Source organism: Lissotriton vulgaris, chromosome 2_1 (genome assembly GCF_964263255.1).
Source record: "Lissotriton vulgaris chromosome 2_1, aLisVul1.2, whole genome shotgun sequence".
Lineage (NCBI taxonomy): Eukaryota > Metazoa > Chordata > Amphibia > Caudata > Salamandridae > Lissotriton > Lissotriton vulgaris.
Window position 1 is genome coordinate 221,324,630 of NC_141687.1, and position 21,789 is coordinate 221,346,418.

Genomic DNA, 21,789 nt, shown 5'->3' on the forward strand with positions numbered 1-21,789 from the left:
AATCCTCGTCGATTGTGGGTGTCTGGGCATTGCATAGTGGAATTATGCCCTCTGGATTACATAGTGAGACTTTACTATTTTAAACTACGGAACGTGGATACATCTTGCTGGATATTAATTTGAGTTAAATTCGCTTGCGATAGCACCGCTTACCTACTTTAGAGTGTGGATTTGTTTCCTGAATGTAAGGTTATCGCAGTGCTGCTACCTGTAGTGGTGTGCTTTTGAAATTATATAGAAACCATCACAAGCATTTAGCATTACACTCGACCTGTCTCCGAGTCAGATTCACTTGTTGGCATCCTGTGCGAACATACACGTACACAAATACCTTGCTGGGAATCGCTTCTTCTTATCAGTCAGAGAAAAGCTCACGTCGTTTATTTCTAGCCACTCACAAGTGTGAGGCGCTTTACAGATATAATCCCGAGAGTGAGGAAGTGAGGGGTTCCCATGCCGCTGGTTTACCTCTATTGACAGCAGATGTAACTTGTCACTTTTTGGGCAGTTTTTAATAGTGCGAAGCTGGTCAAAGGGCATTAGGTGTGTCTAAGAAGATGTGACGCTATACCAATGAGAGAGAAATATCATTGATACTTTTAATAAATATGAATGAAGTTAGAAATGTGGCAGTGCAATGGCACACAATAAGATCGCAATCGCATTGCCCCGAGTCCCAGACCCAAGGCCAGCCAAGAAGACAGACAGTCAGTGCTATAAAAAAGGAGAGCTTTAAAGAGACGTGTCAAGGAGCGATCTAATTATGATTTATTTTAGAGCTGGTGTTTGCTACATTATTTATGTGTGTTGCTGTGTCTGTCTTTCTACTCCTCCTGGGCGCATGCCAGCACTCATCCTCACAACCCAGGTAAGACGTAACTGCCCACGAGGCCAGGCCCCCCACCGTCTGCCCGAGGACAGTCGGAGCCAGAAACTCTCTTTATACCCGGGCCCAGTGTACTCTGCCCACCCGGGGTTATTTTTTAGACCCGGGTAATATCACAGGAAAGACATTGTCAGTCTACACCCATAGCTGCCAAGGTTTCAGATTTCTTTGTGTGACATTTTCATAATTTCAGGATAATTATGAGTGACTTTTCAAAGATTATGAGTGACACTTTCTTGCGAGCAAAAAACCCAGCAATGAAGACTAGGGAAATGTATAAATATCAGAAATTAGACCTATTTGAGCAATGAGAAACTCTAAGTAAAGATTGTAAAACTGCTGCAAACAATCTTAAAACTGCTGCAAACAATCTTCAAACTACTGCAAACGCCTGCCTGGGTGACTCATAATTATAATGAAATTATCAAAATGACACATAAGCTTGATTGCTATGAAAGAGGACGGGCATCTCCTGTTCTTGACACCGAGTCTTTTTTACTTACACATTTCATAAAAGTGATAGGAACTATGTGTTTTATTCTATTGCTATTTAATTGCTTCTTTTGTAAAATGCTGATCATATAATAAACTTGTGAATTTTGGATGGCACAATGTATTGACGAATAAGCGAATGCTGTAAGCAGGAATGTAGGGTTAGTTAAGTAACTATCAATACCAGCCTCAGATGTCACCACTAGAAAACAATAAAAGAGCAGAACGAATCACCATTCGCCTCTGGTGGTTTGGTTAAATGCAGGGCGTGGGGGGGGGTCGGAATTGGTACTGAAGGTCACTGCATATCCCAGGCGGCACCACCATGATGTCCAGGCACTAACTGTGTGCCAAACTCAAAACCCCCATTGAAATAGCAGCACCACGATGCCGTGTGAGGAGCTGGCCGGCGGTCAGGGCCTGTCTGCTTCGGTATCTGTAGCGTAGCCAGCAGGAGCCGGACAAGCTTGTAGCTTGAAGGAAACTTGTGGATGCTGCGACAATTTGGATGCTAAAATACTTGCTCAGACTCGGAGCGGAGGAGGTCCATCCGGTAAGTCGTGAGGGGGTGACACCATGAGTTACCCGCACCGGGTGACACCAACCCTAGTGACGCCACTGCTTCTACAGCCCGGCCCCGGGGCATTCAGAGGTGGCGCCGGAGCGTGCTAGCACCTGGCGTAGGCGCCTTTATAATTTATTTGGGGACACTGTGTTCGTTCCCAAATAAATTATAAAGGAAGCCACAACAGGCGGCCGCCTCAAAAAGCCCTAGCTACGCGGGTGCGTGGCGGCCCCTGGGGTTTGGCGGCCCTGTGCAGGTGCACAGTTTGCACATGCCTAGGGCCGGCCCTGCCTACTGGGTGTCGTGGATCTCCAGACTGTATGCTTTCTGGGCACTACATAGGTATTCTCAGGGGATGTTAAATATCTTCAATATTGTGTCCATGTCATACAAAGAGCGCACGTTGACCTAAACGGAAGCAGTCTGTTGTAGTTCATCTTTTTATTGTAAGGTGAAAAAAGTGTCAACTTATAGATTAGCTCCATCTCAGACAGACCTGAGGAAAATTCACATCTGTCTCCGCCATGTTTTATATTTTGGTGTAGTGCCAACTGTTTGATTTGCACATTAGGACTTATTCCTGGAGCATGAGGCTCTTCATGTTTTACATGTTTGTCCACACGTGTAAAGAGTGCATCAGAACACATTGTCTTTGGGTGTGTGCATGGGGAACATCCTGTTGGCAGTCTTGTGGCCTCCCCATAGTGGGGCTGGTTTACTACTGCCTATATCAATATTTATCAATATTCTCTTTATTCGATCACTTAAAAATTGATCATAAAAGTTACAAATATATGAAAAAAGCCAACATCAAATAAACACCAACAAGTGTGCTACTGTCTATAAAGTAACATGCTTAAAGAGTGACATCCATTAAGGCTGTCACGGTAGTCATTCTGCTCTGAGGGTAGTGCAACTTTCATGAATCAAGGTGTCGGAAAAAATAGGTTTTCAATATCGGTATAAGCAGTAGTAATTACATTCACAGATCTATTTGCCCTAAACATTTACTTAGATTTATTGCACAGACGATGTTATTGAAAAACCTGTAAAGTGATATTTATTGGCCGGGCTGTTTGCTTTAACCATAAAAATGGTCATTCTAAGAATCGTTTAAGTGTGGACACACTTGGGTAATTCACATTTCGTCCAAAAAGAAACGAAGCTCAGACATGGAGCCTGTGACATTCTTTGTCTGCTTTATTTTTGATAAATTGGCGCGTGTGTCTGTGGGGCGCATTGAATGGCAGTGTTGTAATTGTATGTATGTCTTAAGTTTGCCCAGCTGTTCTGTGAGCGTGAGCAGACAGTAGCAATTTTAGGGGCATATTTACAAGGAAATAGCAGAGCGTGAAGCACTGGCAAAATTTGCAGCTCCACTGCTCCAAAACTCAGGGATACGTCGTATTCACAACAATATGGCACACCCCAGTGTTTTCCCTACCACTGGCTAAAAATAGCTGCCTAGCGCCAACACAGACACTCTTGCGCCATAGTTCAAGGGTTCCCGCGTTGCGGAGAATGGTTGTGTATGTGCATGAAGGAGCCCCTTCCTGCACATAAACAATCAATAATGGCGATTTGTTAATTCTATGTGTGCTGCGTTCTGTAGCACACAATGAAGTAGGAAATCGTCATCATGATTGTTTATATGCCGGAAGGGACAATTCCTGCACATAAACAATCATTAACTCCTTCGCCGCGGCACGAATTCCGCCGCGACGCAGGGGAATGGAGGGGGAGTGCTGCGCTTCCATTCTCGTGATGGAACCGCGCCGTCGTGAGACACGAGTGGCGTGTGCTCATGACAGCGTCGTTCCGTCATGACCACGCCAGCTCATCAATTCGCCTGCACAGGCGGGCAATCGGTGCCACATGAACGGAGCGGCCGCAGCATGACGGAACCACACCGTCATGAGCACACGCCGCCCGTGTCTCATGACGGCGTGGTTCCGTCACAAGCACGGAAGAGGTTAATGGCGTTTTGCTCTTTCTATTTGTGCTGCAGAAATGAGCACACAAAGAAAAAGCAAAAACGAGGAGAAATAAACGTTTTTCTCCTTGTTGCACCATTCTAACACCTGCTATTGCACGGCATTCGTTTTTGGCGCAGCTTCAGATTTACACATCCTTGTAAATCTGGGGCAGCATCAGAAAGCAATGGTTATTACAGTGGAAAGTCCACAGTAACACCCATTGCACCCCCCTTTCGCGCAGATAGCTGCGTGAAAGGGTACCATATTTACAAAGCAGCGTTAAGCCAGAAAAAGTGGCTAAACACTGCTTTGTAATTATGGAGCAGGATATAGCGTCACAAGAATGTTGGTAAAAGTGTTGTTCCTGTGGCGCAGTCCCCTTGTAAAAATATTGTCCTTCTTGTCGGTGCGGCGTGTGTGGGAGGAAAATAGCACAGCTTCCGTGTGTTTGCCTTAGAGAAGGATTTATTGTTGTTGTCCATACTTTGCCTATGAAGAAGGCTTGAACTTCTGCTGTATTTGAAGGATGTCATGGATGCTGTTTGTTCGTGCTTTACCAGTTGTTTGTGTGATTGGTGTTTGCACTGTTCCTGTCTGTGCAATCAAATCTTCTGTTAGGTAATGAAGTATGAAATATGTAGGGGACTCTTGTTCTCCAATCTGATGTAGGGTACAGTAGTCTAATCTTGTGTAATCTGGCAGAGTAAGATCTTTCTGTAATGTTATGCAGGGCAAAGTAGAAAACATAAAAACTTTTAATTTCCCCAAAGGAATATGTTATATAATCATGGATAGGGAAAATATCCAGAGTTATTACCTTCCCTAATCTAATCAGAATTAGTAATAAAAGTAATGTCTTCCTTCAAGCCATTAAGTTGCAGTGTAATTGTAGTGAGTACCTTCCATAATGAAATGCAGCCTAACGTAATGAGGAGTAATCTCCTGCTGTTCTGTAATGTAGGGTAATGCAGTAAAAGCAATAATGTAATCTGTAAACCACACAGCCTTGCTGGAATCCTTGAAGTTCTGTCCCGGTATAAATAGCACAGTTTTAGAATGGTTCACTTCTTACCTTCATTACTGATCAAAAGAAGTCAACATCAAGTCTTGCCTCTCCAAACCCACACCGGTCTCTCTTGGCATACCTCAGGGCTCAATCCTCTCCCCGTCACTGTTCAATCTCTTCATGGAACCCCTTTCTATCATCTTGAAGCAAGCTGGAATCAAATTCCACCTCTATGTTGATGACACACAACTCTACTACAAAATTAAATCTCCTAGTGACACTCAACATATCAATGTTACACTGTGTAATATTCAATTGTGGTTTAATGTTAACCATCTAAAATTAAATCCCACTAAAACAGAAATTATCTTGTTCTCCCCCCCAAAGTAACCACCTCCCTATCAAAAACTGGATCACTGACCTGAAGGCTCTAAACTGTACTCTCACTATCTACAATTTGGCTAAATCCCTAGGATTCACCCTGGATAAAGACCTGTCAATAAAGGAGCACTTCAAAAACTCAGCCAAAGGAGCAATTTACACACTAAAACACCTCAAAAGAAAACAAAGCATTCATTCCCTCAGATGATTTCAAAAGGGTCGTTCAATCTCTGGTCCTCTCCAAAATTCCCTAAACGGGAATGCCATCCTCACAGGGACCCCGAAATCACACCTTGCTCCCCTTAAATCAGATCTAAACAAGGCAGCCAGGCTCATTACAGATATCAAACGGTATGATCACATCACGCCTGCACTCAAGACCCTTAAATGGCTTCCTGTAGAAGGAAGATGCAATTTCAAGACTGCCTGTATCACCCACAAAGCCATTCACTTGCACACCCCAGAATATTTAGATAACAAACTCATCAAAGCAGGAAGAACCAGATCACTGAGAAGCTCCAACATACTTCTTCTCGTCCCTCCCAAACTAAAAAAGAAAACTACCCAGTCTTGCTCGTTCTCTGGTAATGCCACCAGCATATGGAACTCTCTCCCAAGGGACTTACGATGTAAACCCCCCCCCCTTCACTTGCTTCAAAAGAGACCTGAAACGCCATCTCGTCAAAAATACTGGAACACTTGAGCAATTTCTGGACCTCAGTTACATTAGTCTCCCTTTAACCCGTTAATCTGCTGGCTGTTTTATTTCTGTTGCTGCCTCCGTCTACCTTGAAGGTATCCCTCTCACTGGACCCAAACGGGCGACTTGCCCATTAAACAGTTACCGCCCTCAGGGCCTAGCTGCTGTCCGTATACATATTGTATTCCATCCGCTTTGCCAAATATTTCCTTGTGTATTTACTGTTTGTTTGTACTTGATCCTAGTTTGTTGTGCGTCATTTACAAAGTAACTGGATTATTACCTGGCTCTTGACTCTGTAAAGTGCTCTGATACCCGGAGTCTAGCCAGCGCTATATAAAACTTATAAATAAATAAATACATAATCTACTTTTGTATTCTAATAAAGAGTACGCAATTAGAGTAATCATGCCTGTTATCTAGCGCCAGTGTAATCAAATCAGAGTAATGTAATGCAGAGAAAAGCACTTCAAGTATTTTTTTGTAATCCACAATGGACGAATGATCAGCGCAGTCTCCTGCAACCTCATGTAAACCAAAGAGAATATTCTACTCCCATAATCCAATGTAGGGCAATGGAATCGAAGTGTTCGCCTCCTTTAATCTGATGCTTGTTAATAAAGTAGTTAGAGCAATCTCCTACTCTAATCTAATGCAGTGTAAAACATGGAAGGCAACACTCTATAATGCACTACACTATAAAGTATTTATAGTAATCACCTTCTATAATTTAATATAAAGTAAATTAATCTCATGTAACTGATGCAAGGTAAAGTAATCAGAGTAAATTCCTTCTGCAACATAACACAAAGTAAGCATTACAAGAAATGTAATTCTTTAACTCTGCACAGTGAAAAAAAGTAATCTTCTTTAGTTGAATGTAAGGTAAATTAACTAATACAATTTGTTCCTTGTGTTATAATAAAGGGTAACAATAATCAGAGCAATCACTTTCTATAATTTAATACAAGGAAAAGTGCTCGGAGTAATGTCATGTTTTGTTAGTAAAATTTAATAAATGTAAACTATTTTGAGTAATCTGTAATCAAGTACTGGATGAACAAAGCAATCTTTCACAATGAAACATAGAGCGAAGTAATTAAACCAATATAATACAGGGTGAAGCAATCGAGTTATTGTCTGTGCGTTTCAATACAATTTAAAGTAGAATCAAAGCATCTCTGTAATTTAATACACAGTACAGAAAGTAGAGACATTTTCTGCAATCAAGTAAAGGGTTACACATTGTGGAAAAAAATAATTTCGGTATTTAGTATAGGTAAAGCAGGGTTAAGTAATCAGTGTAATCGCGTTCTGCAGTCTGATGAAATTTGTAGTAATGCGGCCCATACTCTATGGTTTGTCTGTGTCTTGCGTGGCAGCTGCTCATGATGTAGCTGTTCTGTGTGTTAGGGTAGATTGCACTCTCTGCTTGACTTTTGTTCTGTGTATGAGGGACTCTTTTCCTGCTGCAGTCTTGCTGTACACGTTGTGTGTTTCAGTGAACCTGTACTGTGTCCGCCTGTGCTGTACCTGTTGTGTGTGCGAGAGAATTGCGCCACTGTACCTGTTCTGTTTCGTAGGGAAGCTTTAGAAAATCTGCCGGCTACACAAAAACAAATCCATGTGCTTTGTCAATGCTTGCTTTTTCCTTGCTGATCGTGGAGTGGTGTGGCTCACTGGTTAGAGGTGGCAGACCCGTAAGCAGAGGACGGCCCGGGACCAGGGTTCGATTTCCGATGCGGCAGGGTCGTGGACCAGGGTCAGCGGGCTCGATAATTCTCGCCTCGGTGCCTACTCCAGTCAGGGACCACACTCGGCAACTCTGGGCATTAGCTTGCCTCATCTTCACAACGGCCCCCTCAGACCGCCGGGGATGCCTGGTTGCACCTTAGAGATACCCATTAGGGACCATCTCTCAGGGTGAGCCAGGACGGGTTCCCCAGCGGTCGAAGCGCGGAGATACTCCTCCGGGAGTCGATTCTAGCGCTATATAAACCCACAATTAAATTAAATTAAATCGTTTGATTGTCCAGGTTATGCTTTTTCCTTAAAATATGCTAAAAAGGTAACTTAAAGATGACCTGCTTAAATATCTGAGCATCTATTTTGTCTGATTAGGCTCCCCAGTTATTGTGGCATAGATTACAAATGTTGCTGCATACAAATGCAACTTTCGAGGCACACAGTTATGTTTTTGTATCCTTTCTACAGCTCTCATTGTATTCACTCCGTATGTTTTGCATAGCGCTCAATCCCAAATAGATGCTAACTATCGGAGCATAGTGTCACACTTTCAAAAAAACATGTTTAAACTAAATAGGAGATACATTTGTATACATCCCTTAGTGGGCAAATTCTTTGCGGTACCAGGCTCCCCTTCACATCGTAGCCCTCTTCCTGCCCCACCTCCCCCCCCCCCCCACGCCCCCAAGATCTGCCATCCCACTGCCTCTCCTCTCACACTACCAAACACCCCCTGCAGTGTGCCAGTAGCCAATGTCATTAACATCATGAAACCACGTAGCACCTCCTGTTGAGTCGCAGATCATCAAGTCCACTGGAGGAGAAACACGGAACAATCCACAAGAATTGCAACAACTGCCGTTGCAGAAATCCTTGAAGCAAGGCACTAAACCTGGTAGAGATGCTTTGTACCTTTATTGTAGAAGTGAATTATAAAGGATGCTTGGGTTTGAAGAAGATGGAAACTGTGAAGGAAACATGGTTTTACTTTGCCCTGGCTTCCTGCTACTGCCCTAAATGAGGACACACACTTGCAGCATACACTCACTAGTTGTACCGGATCTTGACTTAAACTGAAACTGTTTTGGGCTCTGCTTGTTGATGTTCTGCTCAAAAGCAGGCCCCAAATCAGCAAGGGAGCTCTCCCTCTGTGACTTGGAAGAAGAGGAAGGTGTGTTGAGTGGCGTGGGGAGGATTGAGACCCTAACCTAGAGAATTTGGAGGTTGTCTTGAAGGACTGGGCTGTCTGGGAGCCACCCCGGAGGCCAAAAGCAACCCACGTGGGCATCAAGAGGTCTGATGACCTGCAGTAAGCATTACTTGAATGCAGGCGTGTTAACCCCGTATCATCCCACCCCACTCTGTATCACCAATCGCTTTGTGGGAGACCTTTCTATCAGTCTCCAGGCCGAGAAGGATGTATGTGTGATGTACATGTTTTCATCCTCACCGTAGCCTTGGGGTAGTGCCCTGGTGGCCCACTGCCCTGAATCCATAACTGGTTGAACCACCCTAATCCTAAATCCCAGTATCCTAGTCCTAGCTGGTAGTCCGGTGGCGGTTGGACACAGTTTTGAGTTACAGTCTCTCGAAATCCTGTCACTCCCATGCCCGGCCGGCTCCCTCATCCCCCTTCCCGGCATGTCACTTTGATATGGATGCTGTGAACAAGGCAATTCAGACCCTGGTGGGCACTGGGCAGCCCACCACATTAGTGGGATTTTTTATGGCTATCTACATTTTAGCTCACTCGGACTCCACGCCTCCACCTTTATATCTTTCTCCACTTCGTTGCAAGTTAATGGCGAAAATCTTATTTTCTCAAGCACCTTTTTAGCTTTTCCCAAATGTTGGTATTTCTTGTATGTTATCTGAGTGTTTTACCTGGACAGAAGCGTGGAGATGCGTTTTACCTTTCGTACAGCGTAGAATTAGGAAGCAGCAAACATGGCTCTGCCTTCACGATGCAGTTTTCATTAAAAATTAAGTGCTCAGCCAGCGATGACATCTCCCCTGGCGTTTAATTCATTGAGTCACAGTTTTGTCTCTCGTCTTGTTTCTCCCCGCAGGGATCTCGCGAGGAAGGACCGGAATGGCGCCTCGGATCCGTTTGTCAGAGTTCACTACAACGGCAGGACCCAGGAGAGCTCGGTGAGTCAGAGGGCGCGCTGGCACTTCCTCGTCCTCGCTCAGCTCCGAACCAGTGCGGGCCGCAGGGGGGGGGGGGGGGGGGGGGGGGTAGGAGGAGTTAGTCATTCAGCTAGTGTGTGTAGACAGTGTCCCAGTTGTCGCTAACCAAAATATGCGGTCACTTACACCAGCATAGAATTAACCCTTACATCCCCAATGATTATTATTAGCATACATACAGACTGCCACACCTACAGTGCCTTTCTGACTCCATGTCATTACGGACACACTTTCCAGCCCTGGGCTTCAGTGTGTCAGCCTAATGCATTCTGGGGTTTGTTTGTAGTCCTGTTTTGCTTTCAATGAACTAACTAGGCTAAACTAACTAGACTGAGGCACCTGATACCAAAGATGTGTAGGTGAAAAAGGTCGGGGCCAGACAGTTTCCGTGACAACCTGGAGTGAGGTGTCCCCTTTCAACACCCTCATTTTTATTTATCTTTCCTACTCTCGACCAGCGTACACCCATCGTTCACATCCACTGTAAAAGAATCCATGCGCGAAAAACCTACATTTTGGTGAGTCTTTACTTGCAACCCTTTATAGACACATTTTAAATAGTTACAGTCCTCACTTTCGGAAGTACAGCTGTCATGGCTTCTACCATATAGATCTGTGCAGCACGAGCGTGGGGATTCTTAGTGCATTTTGCCTATAGGAGATCCCCTCATAATCTAAAGAAAAGGCAATTTTATGCTTTTTGTTGTATTTTGGCACAGCTGTTAGATTCCACCATCCGTCTGCTCGCAGATTTACCGTCCCTTATGGAATTACAGCCCCGAGTGTGGTTGGCTGGCAGAAGATGGAGGCAGACTGGTATTTTCTGGACACAGTATTGCTATATTGCTTCATTTTCCTCTCACTGAGGGAAAATAAACGACTCTGCCACCCTGCCACCAGAGGGCAGACTGTCATAATCCAGTAGTGCTTTCGGTAAAACCATACTCTGGCAGGTCACATGCTGATATGAATATTTTTGGGAAGTTCCCAACAGAAACTAAAGCCTATATATACCATTTGTAGCTTTTTCATTCGCATCAGACCGATTGATCCAATCCCTTGTACGGCTGTGTACATAATTTATTCTGGAACCTTGAAGCAGACATCTGACACTCTGCTTAGAAATACTTGTGCAGAGGCCCTGCCTGCAACCTAAAAGCAGCCATAGAAAATAGCATATTTCTCTCTCTCTCTCTCTCTCTCTCTCTCTCTATATATATATATATATATATATTTATTTATTTATTTATTTATTTCAGTAGCATGGCTATGTATGGTTAAGTCTAACTTTCCACTGAAATGCTGTTTTTTTGTTGGTAATCACTTTGGCACCATTTGACATATCTGCAATAAACTTCCCAAAAATATGCTCATGAAATTGGGGTTCTGCAAGAAATATTCGTACACACTGCGGGGTGGAGGGAGTTAGGGGAAAGAAGGGGGGTAAAAAAAGTGACAGTTCTGATTTCAGGAACGTTGGTTGGAGGTACCAAGACTTAAAGTTAAATTGTATAATACTGATTAATTAGTATTGTTCGGAATCATGGATAGCATTCAACATTGTACACAAAAATTTAATTATGACGCCTAGTTGTGGTGAATTCTACATCCTCTATTAAGGCCCTCCTTTGTGCTTGGTCGAATTAAAATCTCAGCCAACGTGTTTCACTCTTTTACCACTCACAGGCCTGGGGCTTTTTCGAAGCTCGTAGAGATTAGTTATTATGGTGATCTCAGAGTAGCAGAAATGTTGTTATTCTTAAAGTGTAATGATACAGTAGAAACATTTATGTAATTTGAAATGGTCTCTGTGTTGGATTTAGGCCACAAGCTTATTGAAATATATATTTTGATGTCTGCGATAATATTTGTAAAACAGTTCAGATTTCAATTACCAGAGGAAGCTTTTGACTGCAACAGAACAAATGAATGAAGGGAATTAAGGCAGACTTGACATGAAAGTAGAATGTTACCCAGGAACATTCCTTTGCTTTGTTTGATGTAAATCTTTAGTAGTTTTTGAGCAATTAGTATTCGACATTGAACAGACCTTTCAATCGAACTTAGAATGGTAGAGATATCTTGCCCATTATTACACAAGAGGCCCACAAACCGGGTTCTCAGACTATCAGCAGACCCACGTTTGAAAAAATAATGACATCTGATTGGAAAAGCTTTTTCTACTGTCTTATTTTGGGTCTGTGACCCAAAAGCTGGGTTTGAGTCCCATAGCTCTCTGATTGACTGTCCACAACATGAACAAAAATAGTGTGGACATCATTACAGGACGAGGGGACTGGGTTCCGTTGCCCTGAGAAAAATGAGCCATAACTGGGTAGGGAGAGGATTGCTTTACCCCCGAGCTTAGGTAGTGGAGCTGCTAAGAGACCCCTTAGTATCACTAAACAAAATGCTGATTTTAGCACATGATTTGCATACCATGTGGCTGGGTTTGTGGTACACAGCTTCGACTCTGAGCTCCACACACCAAGGTCGAAGGTTCGTAAGCACCTGGCAAAGGGTCTTAGATCCATGCTGGACTTGCCACGTGGTACAAGGACTCAACACAGTGTCTGAAAATGCAAGGCAGAGAGACAAGGTGATGAGTTTCAATTCCTCTGAGTCTTTATCATACCTCTGTGAGGAAAATGGACACTGTATTGCGTTATGCAATGTGACAACACTGAACATGTTGTGTCAGGCAACGCGGCAGGCTTCTTAAAAGTATAGAAAACTATTTGATATACTTTCAAGATAACCAGCGTCACATTAGCAAAGCCATTCACTTTGCTCGCTCACCAGTGGTAAACCAAGCTGCTTGGTTTTGTTAATGCTTGTTGGTAATCTCGGTTTACTTGTTGGCAGTGGGATAGTAGCTACATTAGAATCTGTGAGACAATGAAAACCGGGCTGTGAAGTTGAAGTCCAAAGATTGTTTCTCGCAGCAGACTATAGCACAGCCATTTGCCAGTCTTTTGATAACATTCCACCAGCAGAGGAGTAGCTCGTGTTGCTGGATGAGAGCTCTGCCTTTGATTAGGTGCAAGAGATTGTCGCCTTCAGGATAGGCCATTAGAAAACTGAGCTTCACTGTACATCTTCTTTCCTCGACTCACTCAGAGGGCATAAAGCTGTGCAGCAATTTCCCTGCAACACCTCTAGAACTAGAGCGACATAGAAATAAATGCACAACTGCACAGGTCTGATAGGCTATCAAGCCATGCCCAGCCTGTCAGACATGCACAGTTTGAGTGGATAGAGAGGCCAGGTCCACTGTTTCAGTGGCGACTGGTGTCGCTTGAAAGAGGTTGGGTGCAAAAGTTGGTTATGACTCTTATTTAACGAGCGAACGTGGGCCTCAGGCTCCCCCCCTCGTGAGAAAAATATGAAAAAAGAGTGGCAAATGATGTATTTCAAAGCAAACTTTAATAAATAATTTAGTGCGAAAGCCAGAAGGTTACAAAGCAATTGTGGATGTGTAGTCTTCAACACATTATATACTGCAGTATTGATCTTTCTGCATTAATATGCTGAACATTTACTGTAGTTTATATGATATCAAATGTTTACGTGATATCACACATTCTCAGCGCCAATCCTTACATACTGCACTTTCTACAGCCAAAATGTGTATTTTAAGGCTGTTGCAGTCACCCAGTCCTCCATCTAAAGATGACTGGATGGCTGCGATGATCCAGATAGCATCACATGAGCATATAATATACATGTTACAAGAGCAAGAAGAAATATTTCAACAAGTATGGACTCCTTTTCTCCGAATTCCTTAAATAATTCCCTATTATTATTGATTTTTCTCCTCTTCCTCTTTCCTTCTCAGGTCCTATTCTTGTCTTCTTTTTTTTCCGGGTAAGAAGGTATCACTCCTGTTTTTGTCAGGTTATGCTCCGCAGGATCCAGTCAGAGCAGAAAAGGGTCCATCTCCTGATAAAACCCAACACCCCAATATGTATACGCAGGGTGTCCGAGTGATCAGGTGAGGGAAAGGAGAGGGAAGGGTCAGCAGGGGAAATAGAACCTGTAACAACAAAAACACTGCTATGAACCAGGTCAAATAATATCTACTCTCAATAATGTCTCACTAGAGTAAGCTTATACCTGTTAACAATTTAGAGAGGTTTCAACAATCCTTTAAGAAACCTTCAAGCATCTGTTCGAGCAAACATCAGATCTGAAATTAAGAAGTAACAGACGTTAGCACTGGTAACATCAAGCAGGCTTTCAATCAAATACTTGGCAACACATATCTCAGACATACCCAGAGGTCTTACCCAAACCCTTGAAAGAGATACATAGGATACTGAAGCGTAGTCTCCACTATAATAGTATCTTTATAGTCATCTTGTAATCCAATATCAGCCTGTGAACAAACAGTATCCCAAAGAATGCAAGAACCTCTTCATCCAGCACATACGTGGTAATACGCGGTTACTTCACCGCTGTATTCCGTTAAGTGCGTAAATTACAATCCTTTGAATTACAACAGGTCAAAAGGGTTTCCCCGCACGGTAATACGGGGTTGATTCACCGCTGCATTCCGCTGCAATAAAAGGTCAAAATCCATAGTCTTAACAAAACAAGGAGGCAACACTCACGGCAATACGTGGTATTCTGCTATGATGCGAAAAAATCCAAATCCCAACTGAAACGAATAACGAAAAAGCCTACTCCAGCTCTTTCCCTCATCCAGGGCGTACTCACGCTTCCTCCGAACAGGTCTGCCTTCTGTGAGCCGAGAAGGATCCATACGGCAGATCAACTTCGGCGTCTTCCTCCAGCCTTCTCTTCCCCAGCCAAGAAAGAGCGACGTCCACACAAAATTACACGCATCAGCCTGAGGGCCCGCAGTGATTATATCCCCTCTCATTGGCGAGCATCATGGGAATTGTAGTTCTGAGGAGGATGTGGCAGGCGCGGATACGTTTGGTTCCTGACAGTTTTCTCATTTCTTCTCATTTCTTTATCTATCCATTCTTCTATTTTCTTATTCACTTAATGACATATCTATTCTCTCAAATATTTATTTACTTATTCGTATATCCTTTTATTTATTTACCCATTTATTCATTTATCTACTTAATTTATCTATTTAGCTACCTTGTACCCTTCATGACCTTTCAGCACCCATATATATATATATCACTTCATATTATATACACAATACATTTTATCAGTTCTAAATTTCATTTCATTTCATCTTTATTTTGACAATGTTGTCATAAAAGTAATCACATTAATTTAAACAATTAAAAATTGATACATTGCGTCTAAACACAGTAAAAACTACAATCATCGCATATCCTAGGAGCTAATTCATCACCGCAGAATGCATGACAGTAAACATAGATAAATGCATGATCAACTAATAGCCCTGTCCATCTAGAGTTAAGGGTCAAGCTCCCTAGCAACTATACAGATATATCTACTAGATCCTATTTTCAAACAATATTCACATATTTCCTTCTAATGTTCCACGTTGCTGCTAAAAATTTAGTTACAGCACAAAGAATTAGCGGCGAAAGATCAGTTTTAAGTATTCTATAAGCTTTGGAACACTGCCTAATCCTCGAATTTTTACAAATTGGAATAATCCACTTCTTTCTAGGTTTCTGGTAAACAAGGCAAAAAAACACAACATGCAATCCATTTTCCAGCTCCGAGGTACAAACAGGACAGTTTTTGGTAGGAGGTAGGCTCCACTTGCTCGTAAGAGCTCTGATTGGCAAAGAGCCGTGTCTCCATTGGAGAAACAGCTTCCTAAAAACAGCTGGACTGACATCGTTGAAGACAGACTCAAATTTATAAAAACCTTTAGTCATAAAAAACGTACCGGACAGAGTACCAGTTTGGGCATTCGATAAGCAAGCAGTTAGATTACTTTCATGGTACAAATTGACCAGGTACTTGCTCATTAAATTTCTGCAGACATGCTCCGGGTCGGACCACATGGCCGAGAGGCCTAATTTCTCAAATTCCTCTCTTGCGTATTTCATCCAAGGGAGTTTCCGCGCCTTCGGAAGACTTAGGACCTCAGAAAGCTCTTGCCTATAGTTCATGAGCTCTGGGGTTACCCAGAGTCGCCTCCAGAAAGTTAAGGGTTTGAGGCCCACTTCCTCATTTATAGGTCTAAGGCCCAGGTCAAGCCTGAGCGGCAGTAGTGGTGTGCTAGGGGGCAGTGCTACCAACTGTCTTAAAATTTTGTTCTCCGTGATGGCGATCGTGGGTGCACACTTGTGCCCCCACAGTTCGCCACCATAGATTACCACCCCACGTGCCTTCAATTTATAAATTTCCAGGGGTGGGCCAATTGGTTTTACAGAGGATTTATGTAGGAGCTTGAGAATGCCTCCCGCTTTTTGAGAGAGCTTTAGTTGGGATTTTATTTGGTGTTGTACCCAGGTCATACTTTCATTAAGGGTGAGACCCAGATACTCGAACGTCTGGACTCTTTCAAGCCGGACTCCACCTATCGCGAGGCTCGGGCGTGTTGTTAAACGAGGGTTAAAAATCATGAATTTTGTTTTCAGGGTATTTATTTCTAACCCCCGATCCCGACAGAAGGACACAAAGCCGTCCAGAACGCGCTGGATCCCCATAGGGGTCTTAGAGAGTAATAGGGTATCATCTGCGAACATGATCGCAGAGATCCCAGACCCAGCAAGCTTTGGAGCATCGCTATTGGGGACCGCATTCAGGTGGGCGATTACCCTGTTGACGTAGAGGCAAAACAGGGTGGGCGCCAAGACGCACCCCTGTCTTACCCCCCTGCCAACGGGGAATCTAGCTGACAAAGAACCATCTTTCCCACACCTGACCTGTGCGAAATTCTCAGTGTGGAGTTGAATTATCATTTTCAGAAGAGGGGGAGGAATACCCATTTCCGAAAGGACACTCCACAGTTTCCGGCGAGGGACTAGATCGAAGGCCGCACGTAGATCCACAAAGACAGTGTATATTGAGCCTCCCTCGATCTTAACAGTTTTCCAGAAAAGCATGGTTAATCGAAAAATCTGGTCCGTGGTAGATACATTCTTTCTGAACCCGGCTTGATAGGGGCTTACGATGTCGAATTCCTCCATCCAATCTAAAAGGCGGTCTAGAATCAACCTCGTGAAGAGCTTTTGCGAAACGTCAATGAGGCTGATTATGGTCCTGTAGTTGGCTGGGAGCAAAGGTGAGCCCTTCTTGAAGATAGGGACTATCTCTGCTCCCAGCCAATTACTTGGGTCCGCCATGCCCCCCGAGATTGCATTAAAAATAACCATTAGATAGGGGCCCAGACCCTGGGTTTGTGTTTGAAAAGATCACCAGGCACTATATCTAGCCCTGGGGCCTTACCAGAGGGAAGTTTGGAAATGGCAGCCATGACTTCTCCCTCAGTAAAATCAAGCTCAGTCGTATCAGCCGTAAAACTAGGAACTGATCCCCCTTGAACCTGGTCCTCAGTAGAGTTGTCCCCCTGATACAAGGTATCAAAGTGTTCTTCCCACAGTTCTAAATTGTATTTGCCCATCCCATAATTTAATTTGTCTAACTGTTTCACATGATTATATCTAGCCAGATTTAGATTTCTTAGCAAACAATTTCCAATATTCTCCTTTTTTCCCTAATACTTTGTCTTTTATTTCATTTCTCTTATTTCCTCCCCTTCTCTCTCATGTATGCACATTTTTTCTTCTTTATATTATACTGTATATGTTCAATCACTAGACCATTGTAGGTCTATTATGATATATTATTACTTTTATGAATTTATATACCTTTAATCTCTCAATAAAGATTTACGATAAAAAGAACAAAAAAAATGTACTCTAATGTGCAAATTGTACAGTGCGACAACTTCAGGCCCCTTAAACTGTGCACGTGCTCAGTGTCTTGCACTGTGCGATGTCTCAACTTTGGAAGGAAATGCTCTAAGGCTTAGGAAAGCACCCACAGCTGCAATCAGTCATATACACACACATAGACAGGTGAAAAGTCTATGGTTCGCACACTTCTGACCTCACCAGCGGGTGTAACCCTCGAGCATCATGGTAAATGCAGTCTTAAGGCATGTGCGCCTTTCGTAGCTCTGGACGTGTAACAGGCAAAGTTGCAGCACCAACTCTGTACACCAGTGTTTCGGAATTGTTGTTCCTCATCAGCAGAGTGTAGGTTTTTTCTGGGATTACATTTAGACAGGGCTTTAAATGGGATGAAAAAAGTGTGAGGTCTCTAAAAGGGGTATGGCTTACACATGTGAACTACATTTTTCTCGTTCCCATAGTATGTCACCCAACTGGTATTTTGGTTTCTTTCTGAGCTTCCTGTTGTTGTATGCAGATATGTAACGCAACAACTGGCACACACCTAAAACCTGCCAGGACTATTGGCTTTGCCAGTGGTTGTTAGCTTCTTAAGATAATGAGTAACAACAATGATTTTGTTGTAAATAATTAGCATTGAAAATGTTTCAGTTCTGAAGTTGTGAGACTGAATTAAATATTATTGCGGCATTTGTAAGGAGTATTGGTCTGTTATGTGCCCTTTATGTTAGACTTGTATACCCTTTTTCTCTACACATCTCGCCCATCTGCATATCGTAAACCTCATCACTTTCCTCTTCAGCCCCTTCTTTTTACTCTCTCCTGAATACACTTGCTCACATCTACTTTACTTCACCGCCCTCTAACCTATACTGCACTCACTCACATGTAAGCACTTTATTTGGCAACTGTGTACCCCTTCACACACACTTCCACAGAATTTCAATTGCAACCGGAATTTGCACCGTGATGATCTGCAAAGAGGCCAATCCACTGACAGGCACTGTGGGGAACACATACTACTTTCAGCCTCAGCTCCAGAGCTCTCCATCTCCACATGTCATAAATACCTGAAGCAACTCAGTTCAAAGTATGCATTATACAATTGTAATAAGATGCACAAGAACATCAAGAAACACAACATGATGGAAATAGCTGACACCCTTGGGTAATACAAGATTAAGTAAAACGCTGACAGGCATTACCTTAATGTTTTGAATATTCATTGTTTGGAATTCACTCAGTGTTTTTGGCTTTAATGTTACAGGCATGAATGTAGGGCCCGACAGAAACCCATTTCATTGGCTGTTTTAATGCCATATCACAGAGCCAGAAGGCCAGAATTACTCAACCACAAACATCTGGCATGCTACAGCGTCTGTCTATAAATTCAAAACATGTTAAGAGTGGGGATAAACATTCTAGAACCATTGCCCCGATCAATCTAAATAAATCAGGACCTTATTAAGCACCAAGTATGTGCACCATATTCTAGGCATACATACTCATAGCATTTAATGGTTTTTGATATCTTTCTGGTATTCTACCATACAGGAAACTATATCCATATATTTCTCCCTTTGAGCTCGACTCACTCAAAAGCTGAGGATATTTAAGTAAACTTTGCCAGGGAGCAAAAGCCCTCCATGACTTTTGGACCACATTCGCTGGGGAACAAATACAGCAGGTCCACTTCTAAAGAGGCCCGCAATCTACAGCTACGACCTAGGGTTTTACGGGGAAGGTCAACATAACCTGGCATTTCAGCACAAGATACCCAATACAAATTTAGTATTAACCCTTATTACCAAGGAAAAGGCGCCAAATCTCACTTACCAAGCTCGCATCCAGTCCTACCCTGTAACAGGAAAGGGTGGGATCTATTCCTGTCAGTGATGTCTGGCAGTGCCTCATGCAGGGATGCTGCCTGCAACGTCACTGGCCTACAATGGATATCACTGAGACTCCCATGGCTCTAAAGCAGGCATCTCAAACGAGTAGCTCATGAGCTCCTGGTCGCTCTCCAGCTACTTGTAAGTAGCTCTCTTGTGCGTATGCCAGTGAACTAAATTAGAAGCTTTTCTTTGGTTGAAATAATATATGAATGGCAAATTAAAAAGCTGGTATTTGGAGAAAAATGTTGAATTTCCAAAATATATTTGAAGCTGATATTTAGATGATAAAAATCAAATGGTGTTGGGGTGAATATTACTAAATTAAACATGGGGCTATGGGCGATTGCTGTTGTGCCTCATCCATGTAGAAGCATCCCACATTAACAAAGCATTTTTAACATACTTGCTGTCAACCGTGCCTGGTGCACTGCTAAAAATCTTGCATATGGGTAACTAATGTAATTTTGTCTGATGTGGTTACTACTACAGTGCTAATAATATTAGCAGCCCTGGAAGAATGTTATTGAATATAAGTAGCTCTGTTTACATAAAAGGGCTCTAGAAAAGTAATTTGTGCATCACTTTGTAGAAAATTGATTTACTGCCTAGCTTCCGGCTCCTTGCTCAGAGCGAGGCATGACAGGCAGCCTTGGACAGACAGCCCAGACTTAAATACAATGTTCATGCCAAAGGAATAGGATTTGTGTCCAGGAAGTAGTGACGCACACAAGTATATGGAGACAATTTATAATGTGGTGCAACCTGGGAAGGTGAAACCCTAATAACCCCTTACTTTGGACAGGGAGACCCTGTCACATGAAATATGAAGACACTCCCGAGCACACACACAGATTAGAATTTAGACAATGCAGTTAGTGGAAGGACAAAAAATTAGTTTAAATCCAACGATGGTATCTTGTGTTTTCTTTTAATTGGTAGTTCTACACGACACATCCAGCCCCGAGCCCAAAAGCTGGAACCACCCCTGTGTTGTGTATAATGATTGCAGGCCTACAATGAAATAATGTATCTTTGTTTAGTTAAGTTATTTCAGGAAGGGGAATAGATCCAAGAACCCCAGAAAAAGAAAAGAGTTATCACTAAAGAATTAGATCTCCAAAAAGTACATTGAAGACAAATAGAAAAAATATGTCCGCTTAAATTGGAATGTACTATCTAAAACAAATGCACAGTAAGTCTAATCTCCCTAAAAATAAATGTTTATTTGGCATTTGTTATTTTAATCTTATTTTAATATTATTACAAAGTTTGATGTCTTTACTCTGAAAACCATTAAAGCCGAAGAGTTTTTTATAATTTTAGAAGAGTCTCTTTTCCTATTGTGAAGTTGTTCACCCTTGTTTGAGGGCAGTGGACCTGGAATGGACTTGAAAGTGGACCAAATTTAGCACAAAAGGAACCAGCAGGAAGGTACAAAATAGTGGCATAACACAATGCAGGCAATGTCAACTCGAAAAATAGGAAGCAGGTTAACAGCACTAAATATCTTAATGTGGAGAACCCTAAAAAAGTGGCTTGAATGATAAATCGGTAAACACGCCTTCATGATTCAGCAAAAATACCTTTAGCTGTAGTAGAGTAAATCAATAAACTTTAGTGGAAGCTATCCGCAGGACAGTTAGAGGTGGCCGCTTCCTGTGCAAAAAACCAATAGTGACCCTGCAACATAACCTATTGCCCATTGTGCCCATATTTGCTGCCCATACCCTGACTTCATACCAGGGGTGATGGTATTCTGGTGCAGTCAGTCACGCTTCTAATTTCTCAGGGCATTATCCTTGTTAGATCACTGGCAATATTAACATATTCTGCAGCCACAAGATTTTTTATATTTTTTTATTTTTATTTGCAAAGTTTTATATAGCGCTAGCCTGACCCGTAGGTATCAGAGCGCTTTACATCCCGCTGGTTTGTGAGCAGTGTGCGACCCCACCCCAATTGTAACGCTTTACATACACACTGTAAAAACAGAAGGAAATTGCATTACATAGTGGAAAGTCAGTAAGGAAGCAAAAATAGCGATAAAAAAATACAACATGAAAAATAGGTGTCCCTGTTTTTGACTTTCATGGAGATCTAGGTGCCCTTTGAGTCATATTCTTGTGCCA

At 42.6% G+C, this 21,789-nt stretch overlaps 1 protein-coding gene across 1 annotated transcript in view; it reads left to right on the plus strand.

Moving 5' to 3' along the window:
- The window catches only part of LOC147729873 (ras GTPase-activating protein 4-like), a 625,955-nt gene that overhangs the window by 293,313 nt on the left and 310,853 nt on the right, over positions 1-21,789 (plus strand). Inside the window, exon 6 of the mRNA XM_086954787.1 lies at positions 9,822-9,903. Coding sequence (XP_086810913.1) covers positions 9,822-9,903 — 82 coding nt within the window. The remainder of the gene's footprint in view (positions 1-9,821; positions 9,904-21,789) is intronic.